We start from the raw sequence: 19,543 nt of genomic DNA on the forward strand, positions 1-19,543 counted from the left end.
TCGTCTCCCCCTCTGACTTACTCCCCTTCATTCTTCCTCTCCTGCTATCTTTTCTTTTTTCTTAAAATATGTTGCGTTATTTGTTTCAGAAGTACAGATCTGTGATTCAACAGTCTTGCACAATTCACAGCGCTCACCGTAGCACATACCCTCCCCAATGTCTATCACCCAGCCACCCCATCCCTCCCACCCCCAACCACTCCAGTAACACTCAGTTTGTTCCTGAGATTAAGAATTCCTCATATCAGTGAGGTAATATGATACATGTCTTTCTCTGATTGACTTATTTCACTAAACATAACACCCTCCAGTTCCATCCACGTCATTGCAAATGGCAAGATCTCATTCCTTTTGATGGCTGAGTAATATTCCATTGTGTATATATACCACATCTTCTTTATCCATTCATCTGTCGATGGACATCTTGGCTCTTTCCACAGTTTGGCTATTATGGACATTGCTGCTATAAACATTGGGGTGCACGTACCCCTTTGGGTCCCTACATTTGTATCTTTGTATCTTTGGGGTAAATACCCAGTAGTGCAATTGCTGGATCAAATGGTAGCTCTAATTTCAACTGTTTGAGGAAACTCCATACTGTTTTCCAGAGTGGTTGCACCAGCTTGCACTGGGAAAATATCTTTCTATTCTGAATGACAGCCTTTCTGGATAAAGCATTCTTCTCTGCATATTTTTTTCCATTCAGCACATTGAATATATACTACCACTCACTTCTGACCTGCCAAGCTTCTGTGGACAGATCTGCCATAACTCTTTATCTGTCTTCCCTTGTAGGTTAGGGACTGTTTTTCCCTTGCTGCTTTCAGGATTCTTTCCTTGTCTGTGTATTTTGTGATTTTGACTATGATTTGTCTTGGTGAGACAAAGGCCAGTCTTTGTTGAATTTCATGGGAGTTCTTGGGCTTCGTGGCTTTCGATATCTCCGTCCATCCCCAGATTGGGGAAATTTTCAGCTATAATCTGAACAAATAAACCTTCTGCCCCTTTTCCCTCTCTTCTTCTTCTGGGACTCCTGTGATATGAATGTTACTATGTTTTAAGAAGTCACTGAGTTCCTTACGTCTACCTTCATGAAACATTACCTTTGTTTCCTGCCTCATTTCAGCTTCATTGTTTTCCATAATTTTAGTTTCTATGTCACCGATTTGTTCCTCTAATTCATTGATCCTCATTCTTATGGCATCATTCAGTTTTTGCATCTCTGTTACAGCATTTTTTATTTCAGCCTGACTAGCTTTAGCTCCTTTATGTCTGCTAAGGGATTCTCTAGTGTCTTCTATGGTTTTCTCGAGCACAGCTAGTATTCTTATAATTGTTTAAATTCTAGTTCAGACATCTTACTTAGATCTGTATTGATAAAATCCCTGGCTGTTAATTCTTCCTCTTCTCAAATTCCTCCATCTTGTCTTTTTGTCCAGGAAAAAAAAAAAGGAAGGAAGGAAAGGAAGGAAGGAAGGAAGGAGGGAAGGAGGGAAAAAGAAAGAAAGAAAAGGAAGCTAGGTCCTAGGTGTGTTTTGGTCTGCTTGTTAAAAGAAGCTAGAATCAATTTTTTTTATTATGTTCAGTTAGCCAGCATATAGTACATCATAAGTTTTTGTAGTGTTTGATTCATTAGTTGTGTATTTTTGAAAAAAAATAATAATTAAAATAAAATAAGTAATAAAATAAGTAATAAAATAAAATAAGTAATTAAATTACCTTAAAAATAATAAACATAATGATTAAATAAAAATAAAAAGGACGGGGTGCCTGGGTGGCTCAGTCGATAAGCGTCTGCCTTCTGTTCGGGGTCATGATCCCAGGGTTCTGTGTTCGAGCCCCGCATCCGGCTCCCTGCTCCGTGGGAAGCCTGCTTCTCCCTCTCCCACTCCCCCTGCCTGTGTTCCCTCTCTCACTGTGTCTTTCTCTGTCAAATAAATAAAATCTTTAAAAAAATAAAAAAAATAAAAAGGAAGACACATCCTGTTTCTCAGAGAGCTGAAGTGTTGCAGCACTCTGATCAGTACACTTGGTGCAGGGGTGGGGTTTGTCCTGGTCTTCTGGGGGAGGGGCCTGCTGCTCTGATTCTCAGGTGGACTTGCCCTTGTGGAGATGCACCTGCAGGGCACAATGCGGCAGGGCTTGGTGTTAGTGGCTGGTGCCTCTATTGGGTGGTGCTCTTTTGCTCCCTGATGGCATTCAGTGCTGTTGGGCAGGGAGGAAATGGCGACGCCCTGCTCGCTTGTGCTCACCACCCTTCAGGAAGCCCTCACAGAAGAGCACACAATCACCTCTCCAGGGTCCTCAACTTCTGTCAGATCCCTGCCTTCACCATGTGTGTGTCCAAGCTGTCTGCCTGCTCAGTGGCGCAGTACTCCTGTGTTTTATCTCAGGTGTAAGGCTGGGTTTCAAAACTCCAAATTGTAGAGATCCCCGTGACGGCGGATGGACCCATGCCAATCCCCTGGGGGAGGGTCTTGCTGCAACAGAAAGCTCGTACCAAGACTCATTGCCTTCACCTAGTACCCTTCCTATCATCCCAAATGGGGCAGCTCAATGGCACCCAGTGGGTCATGTGCCGCAGGAGGGGTCATGTCCCTTCCCCCAGATGCACTCCAGCGGGGAAATTCTCTCTCTCCATGCCCCAGGGGATCCTCAGACCACACTGCCCCCTCCTGGGTCTCCATCTTCCTTCCCCACTGGAGCACCACTAAGTCTGCCAGTTGTGATCCTGGCAACAGTGGGGACCTCCAAAACATGAGACTGTGTGCTCTTCTGTTTATAAAATCTTGCAATAGTCCTCCCCTCTCCTTTTCCCAGTAAATGGTTTTGGGGAAGAATTTTTCTTGTGTAATTCTCAGAGTGCACTCTCTCTCTCCCCTCTCTCACTCCTCTCGCCACAATCAGAGCTCCCACCTCCATCACAGCACCTGCAGTTCTTCTCTCTTCCAAATGAACTCTCTGCAGTTCCTAAATTCCATGATATGCCCCCCTCCCCCTCCTCACAGTTCTAGTTGTGCATTTTTACTCTCTCAATCATTGGCTTGATTTCTTGGGTGTTCAAAGTGATTTAATCTAGCTGTGTTCCAGGGACAAGGCAAGCCTAGGATCTCCCTACTCTTCTGCCATCTTAACTCTTCCCACGAAGCTCAATTTAAAAAAAAAAATCATTTTCCTCTCTTCTTCTCCTCTCTTCTTAGCCCTCTGTTCCAGGAATCTGGTAGCACCCTAAAGACCTGATGAAGGAACCTGGCAGCACACCCCATTCCTGTCAAAACCAGCCAAATCCTGTATTTCCCTATAAAATGCTCCAGCCCCTTCCTCCAGGAAGGCTTGCAGGTTCCTGAAGACCAGAGGCTGCTGCAGACTCTGTTTGCCTGGCAAAGCAAAGATTGTTCTTCTTTATCCCAAACTCGGTCTCTGTGTTATATTTTGGCTTCAAAGCTCAGAGACCGGTTTTCCACAACATACCCACACTTTGACTGCCCTTGTTAATCACTATCTTGAAAATGTAGAGATCTATTGCTATCTTCCTTTTGGTTGTTGTTTGTGAAATGATGATTTTCTGTAGTGGTATGCTTTGATTCTCTTTGTCTTCTGTTTATCTATTGTAGGGTTTTGTTTTGGCCTCCTTGAGGCTTACTTGCCAGATCTTAGAGATAGAACTGTGTTTTGCATTGATAACTGTAATCACAAGTAAGAACTCTATACTTTTACTCCTCCCTTTTATGTTTTTGATGTCACAATTTACATCTTTTTATATTGTGTATCCAGTAACAAATTCTTGTAGCTATATTTTCAATTCTTTGATTTTTTTTTTTTTTTACTCCTATAGTAAAGTGGTTAGTTTTAGACTATTTTCAGGGAAAGAAACAACAAATGTTGGAGAGGCTGTGGAGAAAGGGGAACGCTGTTACACTGTTGGTGGGATTGCAAGTTGGTACAGCCACTTTGGAAAACAGTGTGGAGGTTCCTCAAAAATTTAAAAATAGAGCTACCCTCTGACCCAGCAATTGCACTCCTGGGTATTTACCCCAAAGACAGAGATGTAGTGAAAAGAAGGGCCATATGCACCCCAGTGTTCATAGCAGCAATCTCCGCAATAGCCAAACTGTAGAAAGACCTGAGATGCCCTTCAACAGATGAATGGATCAAGAAGATGTGGTCCATATATACAATGGAATACGACTCAGCCATCAGAAAGGATGAATACCCAACTTTTACATCTACATGGATGGGACTGCAGGAGATGATGCTAAGTGAAATAAGTCAAGCAGAGAAAGTCAATTAGCATATGGTTTCACTTATTTGTGGAACATAAGGAAGAGCATGGAGGACATTAGGAGAAGGAAGGGAACAATGAAGGGGGGAAATCAGAGGTGGAGATGAACCATGAGGACTATGGACTCTGAGAAACAAACTGAGGGTTCTAGAGGGGAGGGGGGAGGAGGGATGGGTCAGCCTGGTGATGGGTATTAAGGAGGGCATGTTCTGCATGGAGCACTGTGTGTTATACACAAACAATGAATCATGGAACACTACATTAAAAACTAATGATGTAATGTATGGTGTTAACATAATAAAATAAAATAAAATAAAAAGAAATCAGAATCTCAGTTATTTACCTACCCATATCCGTTACAAGATTATTCACAGTATCCAAGAGGTAGAAACTGCTCAAATCCCATCCTCAGATGAATGGATAAACAATTGTGCTATATACATAGAATGCAATGTCATTCAGTATTATAAAAAGAGATTCTGATAGGTTATAACACAGATGAATCTTGAAAACTCTATGCTTACTGAAAGCCAATCACAAAAGGGCAAAATTGTTTAGGATCCCACTCATATGAGGTATCTAAAGTAGTTAAAATCAGACACACAAAAAATAAAAAGATTATTGCTTACCAGAGTCTGGGGGAAGGGGAAGTGAAATTAGTGTTTAATGGGTCTGTCTTGCAAGATGAAGATGTTCTAGAAATCTATTACACAGTATGGATATACTTAACACTACTGAGTTGTACACTTAAAAATGTGTTAGATAGGGGTGCCTGGGTGGCTCAGTCAGTTAAGCATCTGCCTTTGGCTCAGGTCATGATCCCAGGATCCTGAGATCAAGCTTGGCATTGGCATTGGGCTCCCTGCTCATTGGGGAGCCTGCTTCTTTCTCTCTCCCTCTGCCCCATCCCCTCCTCTGCTCATGCTTTCTCTGCTCTCTATCTCAAATAAATAAATAAAATCTTTTTAAGAAAATTTTAAAAATGTGTAAGATAGAAAATTTAAAGTTGTATGTTTGTTACCACAATTAAAATAACATTTAAAAATAATATTATAAAACTTGCTGATAGATCAAAATTCTAACAGAGTTGGGGGCATTCTCCTATGAATTCAGAGTAGGCTAGCCTGTCATTTCCTCCGTACCTCACAGAATTCCCTTGCTGCACATGATACAATTCTCCCACAAACTATTTTTTGTTGTATCTGACAAAAATCTATGTACCTAGTCACTCATATTCCCTAGGTATAGACCACTTCTAATACCCTAGCACACCATAAAGGCTAGATTGCAAGCTAAGAATTACTTCACCTCCAGATGCAAAAATAAAGGAGCATTACATTTATCTCTCCCTTCTTTGACACTAAGATGTTTTTTTCCACCACATGAGGCCAACTTAAGACAAATTTATTTCCATCTGAGTCAGTGACATTCTTTGGCACTAAGTGAATGATAAATAATTTAATTATACATTCATTCCTGGCATTCATGAAAACCTTGTGTTGTGTTTTAGGAATCCTATAATGACTGTGGCTTAAGTGATGGTTTATCTGCTAAAACCCATGGAATCACCCAAATAATTTCATAAACGGGATGTCTGAGTCTTAGTTTTCACTCAGACTTGAAATGTAAAAATACCTAAGTGAAAAGTGCACATGTAGAACATGTAAATATTTAGGAAATCTTCTTAAGCATTAGTACAAGTAGATCAAACTAAATGCAGAATCAATGGCTAGTCACCAAAATAATTAACTTAACTAGAATACTATATTATACCAAACAAAAGGCAACATTACTACTGTCCTAAAATCTAAAGCTTTTTAATTCATGCCTTGTAAAATCCAAATTAGTTACCATTTGAGTTTTAATAAAGAACATTTCTTAAACTTTGTCATTCCTGTTTCCTGAAGTGACCTACCTGCCAGAAACCTTTCCATAAGTTTGCTGTGAGTCATTTTCATGATGGTTCTACCTGAGTATGTAGCCAAAGTGGGGTCGGCACCACAGGAGAGGAGCAAGCGGACAATTTCCAAGTGATCATTCTCAACTGCATCATGGAGTGGCCTAGGAAGAGATGTGCAGGGGGATTAAAGCATGTACACATGTTTCTGAAGTTGTTTCTTTAACAATAGGCAAAATAGGGTGGGATAAGCTTCCTACATGCAATATGTCCAAAAAATATACGTACTGCCCAGCCATTCTACAGATAGGGAAACAGGCATGATGACTGGCCCAAGATCACGTGATAAATTACTGTTATTTCTATATGTCCTTTGTAGAGCTTTTGAAGGGATTATTTCAGAACTAATTCTCAAATGCAAATCTATTTTAATCCAAGACCCTAACTCAAGACAGAAGTGAAAACATTCAAGGACATCGAGCAGTGACAGACTGTATAAAGGTAACTCACGGGGCAGGGGTGGTGAGGGGAGATCCCATCCTCATGCAAATGAAAGCAATAGAAGAAACAACTGCTACACAGCTTTTACAAGTGCCTACTCCATTATTGGTGGGGGTGGAAAGCAAAAAATAAACTACTGGGACTTCATCAAAATAAAAACTGCACACTGAAGGAAAGTGTGCAGAAGATATCTGTAAATGACATATCTGATAAAGGGCTAGTATCCAAAATACATAATGAACTTACCGAACTCAACACCTCAGAAACAAATAATCCAGTTAAAAAATGGGCAGAAGACATGAATAGACATTTGTCCACGGAAGACATGCAATTGGCCAACAACACATGCAAAGATGCTCAACATCACTCATCATCAGGGGGATGTAATCAAAACTCCAGTGACATACCACCTCACACCTGTCAGAATAGCTAAAATTAACAACAACCCACAAGTAACAACAGGTGTTGGCAAGGATGTGGAGGAACAGGGAACACTCTTTCACTGTTGGTGGGAATGCAAGTTGGTAAGCCACTTTGCAAAACAGTGTGGAGGTGCCTCAAATAATTAAAAATAGAGCTACCCTATGTACTACTGGGTATTTACTACAGATGTAGTTAAAAGAAGGGCCACATGCACCCGAATGTTCATAACAGCAATGTCTACAATAGCCAAACTGTGGAAGAAACTGAGATGCCCTTCAACAGATGAATGGATAAAGAAAATGTGGTCCATATATACAATGGAATATTACTGAGCCATCAGAAAGGATGAATACCCAACATTTGCATCAACATGGACGAAACTGGAGGAGATTATGCTAAGTGAAATAAGTTACACAAAGAAAGACAATTATCATGTGGTTTTACTTATCTGTGGAACATGAGGAAGAACATGGAGGACATTAGGAGAAGGAAGGGAAAAATGAAGAGGGGGGAATCGGAAGGAGAGATGAACCATGAGAGACTATGGACTCTGAGAAACAAACTGAGGGTTTTAGAGGGGAGGTGGGTGGGGGGATGGGTTAGCCCAGTGATGGGTATCAAGGAGGGCACGTACTGCATGGAGAACTGGGTGTTATACACAAACAATGAATCATGGATCACCACATCAAAAACTAATGATGTACTGTATAGTGATTTACATAACATAATAAAATAAAATTAAAAAAAAGAAAAGAAAAAAAATTCAAAGACTAAAAAATAGAGGGAAAAGGACCAAGGTTTTTGAAAGCAACAATAACAATAGTAACTTCATCAAGATAAAAAGTTTCTACAGAACAAAGGAAACACTCAACAAAACTAAGAGGCAACCCACCAAATGGGAGAAGGTATTTACAAGTGGCATTACAGATAAAGGGATGGTATCCAAGATCTAGAAAGAACTTCTCAAACTCAACACCCAAAAAACAAATAATCAAGTCAAAAAATGGGCAGAAGACATGAACAGACACTTCTCCAAAGAAGACATACAAATGGCTAACAGACACATGAAAAAATGTTCATTATCATTAGCCATCAGGGAAATTCAAATCAAAACCACAATGAGATACCACCTGTACCAGTTAGAATGGCAAAAATTACTAAGACAGGAAACAAGTGTTGGCAAAGATGTGGAAAAAGGGGAACCCTCTTACACTGTTGGTGGGAATGCAATTTGGTACAGCCACTCTGGAAAACAGTATGGAGGTTCCTCAAGACATTAAAAATAGAGCTACTCTACGACCCAACAATTGCACTATTAGGTACTTATCCCACAAAGATACAGATGTAGTGAAAAGAAGGGGCACATGCACCCCAATGTTCATAGCAGCAATGTCCACAACAGCCAAACTGGAAAGAGCCGAGATGCCCTTCAACTGACAAATGGATACATAAGATGTGGCACACATACACAATGGAATAATCAGAAAGGACGAATATCCACCATTTACATGGACATGGATGGAACTGGACGGAATTATGCTAAGTGAAATAAGTCAAGCAGAGAAAGACAATTATCAGATGCTTTCACTTAAATGTAGAACATAAGGAATAGCACAGAGGACATTAGGGAAAGGGATGGAAAACTGGGAAGAAATCAGAGAGGGAGACAAACCATGAAAGACTCTGGACTCTCGGAAACAAACTTACAGAAGGGAGGGGCGTGGGGAGTTGGGGTAACAGGGTGATGGGCATTAAGGAGGGCAGGTGTGGTGATGAGCAGTGGGTGTTTCATGGAACTAATGAATCGCTGAACACTACATCAAAAACTAATGATGTACTCTATGTTGGCTAATTTAATATAATAAAAAAAAAGAAAGAGGGGAAAAGAAAGAAAATCAGGAACTAGGTACAGCCTAACATTGAAGCATACCCAATTGTTCTGTGAAAACACACAAACACACACCAACTTAGAAACCAGAATTAATCCTACAAGGCTCACTATCAATAGAGTTCTCTTTTTATTAAGCTAAAGAGTTAAAGGCTATAGCCATAACAATTTAGAATATTGGTTTGGAATGACAGGAAAAGCAAAATGAGAATGAAGAACCCCAAATGCATGGTCTTAAAAATAATTAATAATAATTAAAAAATAGGAAATTCTTTCCTATTAAAGAATGAGTAATATTCCATTCACAGGTATATACCATACTTTGTTTATCCTTTGATCCATTAACAGACACTTAGGTATTTTTTTCCCACTTCTTGGCCATTGTGAACAATGCTTAAATGAACATGGGGATGTAAATATCTCCTTAATATTGTTTTGGATTCACACACATACAGAAGTAGGACTACAGAATTATATGGTAATTCTATTTTTAATTTTTTTGAGGAACTACCCTACTGTTTTCCATAATAGCTACTCCATTCCACATTTACACCAGTAGTACACAAGGTTCTAATTTCTTCATACTGTTGTCCACACTTGGTATTTTCTGTGTTACTTTTAATACCAGGGTCATGGGGTGATACTATAGTTTCAATTTGCATTTCCCAAATAATTAGTGACTTTGAGCACCTTTTCATGTACTTGTTGGCCAATTGCATATCATTTTGCAGAAGTGTCTAACTGCTTTGCACACATTAAAATTGGGTTGTGTTTTGGTTATTGAGTTCTAGGAGTGTCCTATATATTCTTCATGTTAATTCCTTTTTAGATACATAACTTGCAAATAATTTCTCTCATTCTTGTCATACTAATAATTAATTTATGACTTTCAGACAGACACAATTCATATCAGAGCCCATACTTTGGAACTGATAGCAAGTGAGCACCACTTGATAAAGACCAGAGAGCCTACTAATACCACAGATAGGGCAGAGCAAAAGATTATTGGGTCTTGTGAACAGAGGCACCTTCTGCTGGGAAACTACATGTACAGCTCAAGAAAACACTTACTCTCAGAAAAGTCGGATAGGGCCCCAGATGCTCTCCTTGAGCTGAGCAGTGAGGGTCTTTCCTTGTACGAAGCCAGTCTGAAAAGACTGGGAGAGATGGCTGTTTTCCAAGTGCTGTAGTGCCAATAAGAGATCACGAAGAACACATACACACAAACAAGAAAACACGGCTCACTCTAAAGAATAAAATAATCTCCAGGAAATGACCCTAAAAAAAAATTATCAGCTAAAAGGGAAGGCAGATAACGGAATGAAGTCAGGAATGATGCATATGCAAAATGAGAACATAGCAACAAAGAGAAACTATGAAATAGGAACTAAGCAGAAAAATGGACATGAAAAATATAATAACAACAGACAACTTCACTAGAAAGTTTTGGCATCAAACTTGGTCATGCAGAAGAAAGAATCAATGAACACAAAGACAAGTTATTCGCATTCTTGAGTCAAAGAAGCAACAGAAATAGAAAAGTGAACAGAACCTAAGGGATTTACAGGACACCATCAAAGTAATATAAATATTATGGGGATCCAGTGGGATCATTCAACACAATCAGTGGGACTTATTTAGGGGATGCAAGGATGATTTAATATTTGCAAATTAATCAGCCATAAATGTGATACACCACAGAAGGAAAAAAAAGGATGAAAATCAGATGATACATCTAAAGCATCCATTCATGATAAAAACTCCCAACTTCCTGAGCAAGGAAAACAGAAGCAAAATCAAACTTTTGGAAACTACACCAAAGCAAAAAATATTTTGCACATAGAAGGAAACCATAAACAAAACAGAAAGTCAGCCTACTGAATGGAAAAAAAAGATATTTGCAGATGATATACCCAAGAAGGGGTTAATACCCAAAATATACAAAGAACTTACATAATTTAACATCAAGAAGACTAATAACTTGATTGAAAGAAGGGCAGAGGATCTGAATAGACATTTTTCAAAAGAAGACATCTCAGTGGCCAACAGACACATGAAAACATGCTCAACATCTCTCATCATCCGGGAAATGCAAATAAATCAACACTACCATGAAATATCACATTCCACCTGTCGGAATGGCTAAAGTCAACAACACAAGAACAAAGTGTTGTTGAGGCTATAGAGAAAAAGGAACCACTGCTGGTGAGAATGCAAATTAGTACAGCCAATCAAGGAATTCAAATAAGTTACTTAACTGAATGGATGGGCTACAAAAACACCACAGCAAGGCAATTCATTGACATCAAAACAAAAAATTACATAATGCAAATGTGACATTAACAGAGATAGAAATCATAAAAAAGAAGCATACAAATTCTGGAGATGGGAACTCACTGAATTAAATAGAGAATGCAATAGAAAGCATCAATATCAGAGTATACCAAATAGAAGAAAGAATCAGTAAAATAGTAGAGGAACTCTGAAATAACCCGTATGAAGAGATAAATAAATGGAGTAAAGGAAGCCTACGAGATCTATGAGACACCACTGAAAAACCACAATATCCAAATCCCTAGAAATCTGGAAAGAAAAGAAGAGAGGGAGAAGCAGCAGAAAGTTTATTTAAAGAAATAGTGGTTGAGAACTTTCCCAACCTAGGGAGAGATCTGAAATCCAAATTCATGAAGATATACTTCATGTGTATATACCCCATTTCTACAGTTCAAATGATCTTTTCCAAGACACTTTGTAATAGAACTCTCAAAAATCAAAGACAAAGAGAGATCCTAAAGGCAGCAAGGAAAAGGAGACTGTAACATACACAAAACTCTGATTATCAGCAGATTTCTCAGTACAAACCTTATAAGCCAGGGGAAAGTGGGATGGTACACTCAAAGTGCTAAAAGAAAAAATATTGCCAACCATAAACATGCTATCTAGCAAAATTATCTTTTAGAAATAAAGGAAAAATACTTTCCCATATAGAACTAGGAGAACTCATCATCACTAGACCTTTCTTACAAGAAATGGAAAGGGGTTCTTCAAGCTGAAATCTTGACACTAACTAGTAATGAAAGGACACTAACTAGTAATGAAACATAAAAATATGTAACACAATGGTGAAGGCAAATATATAGTCAAATTGAGAAACTCTAATACTGTATATGAGGTACTTTACTTACTTAAATATAGTAAAAAAAGGTCAAAGCTATCAAAAATAACTAAAGCTAGTATAATTTGTTAACAAATACACAATATAAAAAAAGGCAAACTGCAACACTAAATGCAGGATGGGGACAATAAAAGGGCATAGTTTTTGTATGTCATAGATCACATATATACATATTATGTTGTTGTCAGTGTAAGGAAGACTGTTACAGCTATAAGATGTTTTATGAAAGTCTCATGGTAACTGCAAAGCAAAATCTTATAGATTCATAAAAGAGATCGTAACACACCAGGGATCAAAACACACCACCACAGAAAATCACCAAGTTAAAAACAAAACAAAACAAAACAAAACAAAACAAAACAAAACAAAAAAACCACAACACCACCCACTCCCCAAGAGAACAGCAAAAGAACAGGAAGCTACAAAACACCACAAACCAATAAATGGCAATATAAAGTCATTATATATCAATAATAAATGTATTTGTATTGAATCATCCAAAGGTACAGAGTGACTGGATGCATTAGGTACATGCTGCTAGTAAAGACTCCGGTTTTAAGCACAACACAGGCTCAACGTGAAAGAGCTGAGAAACACATTCCATGCAAATGGAAACCAAAAGAGACTAGGTACAGTTATGCTTATATCAGACAAAACAGACTCTTTAAGCCAAGAACTATGATGTGACAAATAAGGTCATTATATAATGATAAGGAGGTTAACTTATCAAGAAGACATAACCATGGTAAATACATATGCACCCAACATTGGAGGAACTAAATAAATGTTAGGCAAATACTTACAGATCTGAAAGACAAGCAAGGGACTTCAAGAGTCCACATTCAGCAATGCCAAGGCATTCAGACAGAAAATCACCAAGGAAATGCTGGACTTGAATGATGTTTAGACAAAAGAGACCTAACATATGTAAGAAATAGACACATATTGAAAATTCCATCCCAAAGCAGGAGAATATGATCATCTCAAGTGCACGTGGAACATTCTGCAGGTACAGTAGAAGAGATCAATGAAACTAGGAGATGGTTCTTTGAAAGAATTAACAAGATTGATAAACCCCTGGCCAGACTTATCAAAAAGAAAAGAGAAATGACTCAAAGCAACAAAATCATGAATGAAAGAGGAGAGAAAACAACCAACACCAAAGAAATACAAACAATTACAAGAACATATTTATGAGCAACTATCTGCCAGCAAATTAGAGAACCTGGAAGAGATGTATCCACTACCAAAATTGAACCGGGATGAAATGGAAAACCTGAACAGACCTATAATCACTAAGGAAATTGAAGGAGTCATCAAAAAACTCCCAACAAACAAAAGCCCAGGGCCAGATGGTTTCCCAGAGGAATTCTACCAAACATGTAAAGAAGCATTAATACCTATTCTCCTGAAACTGTTCCAAAAAATAGAAATGGAAGGAAAACTTCCAAACTCATTTTATGAGGCCACCATTACCTTGATCCCCAAACCAGACAAAGACCCCATCCAAAAGGAGAATTACAGACCAACATCCTTGATGAACATGGATACAAAAATTCTCACCAAAATACTAGCCAATAGGATCCAACAGTACATTGAAAGGATTATTCACCACGACCAAGTGGGATTTATCCCTGGGCTGCAAGGCTGGTACAACATCCGCAAATTAATCAACGTGATACAATACATTAACAAAAGAAAGAACAAGAATCCTATGATCCTCTCAATAGATGCAGAAAAAGCATTTGACAAATACAGCATCCTTTCTTGATCAAAACTCTTCTGAGTGTAGGGATAGAGGGTACATACCGCAATATCATAAAAGCCATCTATGAAAAACCTACAGCGAATATCATTCTCAATGGGGAAAGGCTGAGAGCTTTCCCCCTAAGGTCAGGAACGCGGCAGGGATGTCCACTCTCACCACTGCTATTCAACATAGTATTAGATGTCCTAGGCACAGCAATCAGACAACAAAAAGAAATCAAAGGCATCCAAATCGGCAAAGAGGAAGTCAAAGGCTCAGTGGGTGCAGATGATATGATACTTTATGTGGAAAACCCAAAGACTCCGCCCCAAAACTGCTAGAACTCATACAGGAATTCAGTAAATTGGCAGGATATAAAATCAATGCACAGAAATCGGGGCATTCCTCTACACCAACAACAAGACAGAAGAGAGAGAAATTAAGGAGTCGATCCCATTTTCAATTGCACCCAAAACCATAAGATACATAGGAATAAGGCTAACCAAAGAGGCAAAGGATCTGTACTCAGAAAACTATAAAATTCTCATGAAAGAAATTGAGGAAGACACAAAGAAGTAGAAAAACGTTCCATGCTCATGGATTGGAAGAACAAATATTGTGAAGACGTCAATGCTACCTAGAGCAATCTACACATTCAATGCAATCCCCATCAAAATACCATCCACTTTTTTCAAAGAAATGGAAAAAATAATCCTAAAATTTGTATGGAACCAGAAAAGACCCCAAATATCCAGAGGGATGTTGAAAAAAAAAAGCAAAGCTGGCGGCATCATAATTCCGGACTTCCAGCTCTATTACAAAGCTGTCATCATCAAGACAGTATGGCGCTGGCACAAAAACAGACACATAGATCAATGGAACAGAATAGAGACCCTCAACTCTATGGTCAACTAATCTTTGACAAAGCAGGAAAGAATATCCAATGGAAAAAAGACAGTCTCTTCAACTAATGGTGGGAGCACTGGACAGCCACATGCAGAAGAATGAAACTGGACCATTTCCTTATAGCACATACAAAAATAGACTCCAAATGGTTCAAAGACCTAAATGTGAGACAGGAGTCCATCAAAATCCTAAAGGAGAACACAGGCAGCAACCTCTTCGATCTCAGCCGCAGCAACCTCTTCCTAGAAACATCACCAAAGGCAAGGGAAGTAAGGGCAAAAATGAACTATTGGGATTTCATCAAGATAAAAAGCTTTTGCACAGTAGAAGAAACAGTCAACAAAACCAAAAGAGAACTGACAGAATGGGAGAAGATATTTGCAAATGACGTATCGGATACAGGGCTAGTATCCAAAATCTATAAAGAACTTATCAAACTCAACACCCAAAGAACAAATAATCCAATCAAGAAATGGGCAGAAGATATGAACAGACATTTTTCCAAAGAGGACATCCAAATGGCCAACAGACACATGAAAAAGTGCTCAACATCGCTCGGCATCGGGGAAATCCAAATCGAAACCTCAATGAGATACCACCTCTCACCAGTCAGAATGGCTAAAATTAACAAGTCAGGGAACGACAGATGTTGGCGAGGATGCGGAGAAAGGGGAACCCTCCTACACTGTTAGTGGGAATCCAAGCTGATGCAACCACTCTGGAAAACAGTGTGGAGGTTCCTCAAAAATTGAAAATAGATCTACCTTACGATCCAGCAACTGCACTTCTGGGCATTTAACACAAAGACACAAATGTAGGGATCCAAAGGGGTACGTGCACCCCGATGTTTATAGCAGCAATGTCCACACTATTCAAACTGTGGAAAGAGCCAAAATGTCCACAGACAGATGAATGGATAAAGAAATATATATATACACAATGGAATATTATGCAGCCATCAAAAGGAATGAGATCTTGCCATTTGCAACAACATGGATGGAACTGGAGGGTGTTATGCTGAATGAAATAAGCCAGAGAAAGACATGTATCATATGACCTCACCGATATGAGGAATTCTTAACCTCAGGAAACAAACTGACGGTTGCTGGAGTGGGGGTGGTGTGGTAGGGATGGGGTTCCTGGGTGATAGACATTGGGGAGGGTATGTGGTATGGTAAGTGCTGTGAATTGTGCAAGCCTGTTGAATCACATATCTGTACCTCTGAAACAAAGAATGCAATATATGTTAAGAAAAAAAAACAAAGAAGAAGATAGCAGGAGGGGAAGAATGAAGGTGGGGAAATCAGAGGGGGAGACGAACCATGAGAGTCGATGGATTCTGGAAAACAAACTGAGGATTCTAGAGGGGAGGGCGTGGGGGGATGGGTTAGCCTGGTGATGGGTATTAAAGAGGGCACGTTCTGCATGGAGCACTGGGTGTTATACACAAACAATGAATCATGCAACACTACATGAAAAACTAATGATGTAATGTATGGTGATTAACATAACAAAAAAAATTTAAAAAAAAGAACAAAAGGAAAACTGGAACGCCTATAAATATAAGGAGTTTAGTAATATACTCGTGAATAACTAATGGTTCAGGAAGAAATCAGAAGGAAAACAAATAACTAGCACACAAATGAACATGAAAAACACACCAAAGTCTAAGGCTCATGATGCAAAAACCTTTCTAAAAGGGAACTTTATAGGGATAAATAAATGCATAAATGAGTAAAACTAACTGATACAGATATTCTAACATTACACCTCAAGGATCTAGACTAAGAGGAAGAACTAACATAAAATTACCAGAAAGAGGGAAACAACAAAGATCAGAGGAAAAAAGAAAAGGCATGGAGACTAGGAAAACCCAACTAAAAAGACTGGCTAATTTAATTTAATTTTAAAAAGAGAGAAAAAAAATCAGCAAATAAAAGATTTCAATTTTGAATACACAAAATTTTAGTTAGATTAAGAAAAAGAAAGAACACTCAACTAAAAAAAAATTTAGAAATGAAAGAGGAAACATTACAACTGATACCCAGAAATAGGATCATAAGAGACTACTGTACTCAATTATATACAAGCAAATCAGATAACCCAGAACAAATGAATAAATTCTGGAAACATACAACTACCAAGACTGATTCAGAGGAAAACAGAAAATACAAACAGACCAATAAAAAATAAGATTTATTCAGTAATCAAACATCTTCCATGTGGCAGAGAGGAAGATGGCAGCAGAGGAGGAGGACTCTAAGCTCACCTGGTCCCATGAACAAAACCAGGTAACTATAAAATCATCCTAAAAACGCAGAAGTCAACCTGAAGACTGAGAGAACAAACTCCACAACGAAAGGGAGAGAGGAAGCCACATTAAGGAAAGTAGGAAGTGCAGAGACATGGTTTACAGCAGAAACAGACTGCAGGTGCTATGGAGGGAAGGAAGCCATGGTCACAGAGAAGGGTGAGAGAGAGAAGATCACACAGGGGAATGCACAAGGAGAACACTTCACCGAAGCCAGTGGCTGGGAGAACAACAGGGGCTGAACTTCTTGAGTTCTTGCAACCAGCAGGGTTTAAAGGCCTGGAGTTTTCAAAGTCAGCAGGCCTGACTGGAATAGAGCCCCGAATGTGTCATGCTGCTCTTCAAGAGAAGGCAGGCAAACAACCTGGGCACAGACAGCATGGAAACAGCCACTTGAGGACACATAGGGGCACACAGTGGGGAGATTATTCACTTCTGTAAGAGAGCAACCCTGCGAGGTAGTGTGCACAGAGATGACTCTCCAGGAAGAAAGGAACTGGCAGGTGCCAACTCCCTTCCCCACCCACCATAAACATGGAGCCACCTGTGGGGAGCAGCACAGCACCCACGCTGGCTGCCTAACCTGCTTACACCAAGCCCCACACCAGGTTCTCTGTCAGTACCGCCCTCCCTCTCAGTCAAGCTTGACTCAGACCCAGCATGGTGGGTCTCTCCCCCAAAGACCAGCAGAAACCCCTGCCCACATCGTGTCTCCCAACCACACAGTTCTCCAGGGCTTCAGTTCTGATGGAGGTGGTGTCAGATCTCATTTTCACAAACAGATCAGAGCACACACAGTTAAAACTCACCACATTCACGCCAGGGAGCAAACACTGCCCACTGAAGGCAAGGAGAGCCTCTGCAGTACACTGGTCTGAAACAGCCAAGACACAAGAGCAGACTGCATGCAGCACACAGCAGGGACGCTCCCTGAAGTGACGGACCCTGGACAATACATGACCTCTTCTATAAAGGACACTACTTTCAGGAGCAGGAAACATAACAGGCTTTTCTAACACAGAGATGAAGGGAGAGACTTAGACAAAATGCCAAGACTGAGGAATTCATCCCACATGAAAGAATAAGGTAAGGCTACAGGCAGAGATGTATGTGAAACAGTAATATGCCTGATGGAGAATTTAAAGCAACAATCATAAGGATACTCGCTGGACTTGAGAAAGGAAAAGATGTCAGGAGGACCCCTGCCACACAGATAGCAGAGTTAAAAAAAACAAGCAATCAGAAATTTAAAAAAAATGCAACAAATGAGATTGGAAACAGAGTTGATGCAATGAACAGCATGCTGAAGAAACAAAGGAAAAAAATCAGTGACCTCAAAGACAAAATGATGTAAAATAACGAACTGAATAAAAGAGAGAAAGAAGAATTATGCAAGAAGAGAACAGACTTAGGGAACTCAATGACTCCATCAAATGTGATGACATCCATATCATAGGAGTCCCCAGAGAAGAAGAGAAAAGTGGGCGGGAAATTTATTTGGGGAAATCATAGCTACACATGTAGATAATGCAGGGAAGGAAACAGACATCCAGATCCAGGTGGCAGAGAGAACTCCCATCAAAATCAACAAAAGCAGGCCAACATCAAGATGATTGTAATTATATCTGCAAAATATAGTAATAAGGAAAAATTCCTAAAAGCTGTAAGACAAAAGAATTCCCTAACTGAGAAGGGGAGACCTATAAGGCTAGCAGCAGATCTGTCCACAGAAACTTGGCTGACTGGGTGACAGTGGCATGAGATATTCAAAGTACGGAATGGAAAAAATCTGCAGCCAAGAATATTCTATCCAGCAAGGCTGTCATTCAGAATAGGAGGAGACATAAAGAGTTTCGTAGACAAACAAAAATGAAAAGAATTTGTGAACACTGAACCACCACTGCAAAAAATATTAAACAGGACTCTTTGAGTGGAAAGGACTGACCAAAAGTGACAAAGACACGAAAGGAACAGAGAAAATCTGCGGACACAATGACAAAACAAGTAATAAAATGACACTAAAGACATATCTATCAATAAGTGTAACTGAACTAAATGCTCCAATCAAAAGACACAGGGTATCAGAATGGATAAAAAAACAGGACCCATCTCAGGTACTGCATACAAGAGACTCATTTCAGACCTAAAGACACCTGTAGATTGAAAGGGAGGGGATGAAGAAACATCTACCATGCTAGAGTACATCAAAAGAAAGATGGAGTAGCAACAGTTACATCACTCAACATAAACTTTAAAACAAAAACTATAACAAAAGAGACAAAGACACTTCATAATAATAAAAAGGGCAATCCAACAAGAGGATTCAACAATTATAAATATTTATGCACCCAACATATGATCAACCAAATAAATAAAGCAGTTAATAACAAACATAAAGGAACTAATTGATAAT

The 19,543-nt window shown here is 39.3% G+C and overlaps 1 protein-coding gene across 1 annotated transcript in view; it reads right to left on the reverse strand.

Moving 5' to 3' along the window:
* The window catches only part of LOC118356653 (BCL-6 corepressor-like), a 114,758-nt gene that overhangs the window by 13,106 nt on the left and 82,109 nt on the right, over positions 1-19,543 (reverse strand). The window contains 1 exon segment of the mRNA XM_035725946.1: positions 6,198-6,343. Coding sequence (XP_035581839.1) covers positions 6,198-6,343 — 146 coding nt within the window.

Source organism: Zalophus californianus, chromosome Y (assembly GCF_009762305.2).
Source record: "Zalophus californianus isolate mZalCal1 chromosome Y, mZalCal1.pri.v2, whole genome shotgun sequence".
Lineage (NCBI taxonomy): Eukaryota > Metazoa > Chordata > Mammalia > Carnivora > Otariidae > Zalophus > Zalophus californianus.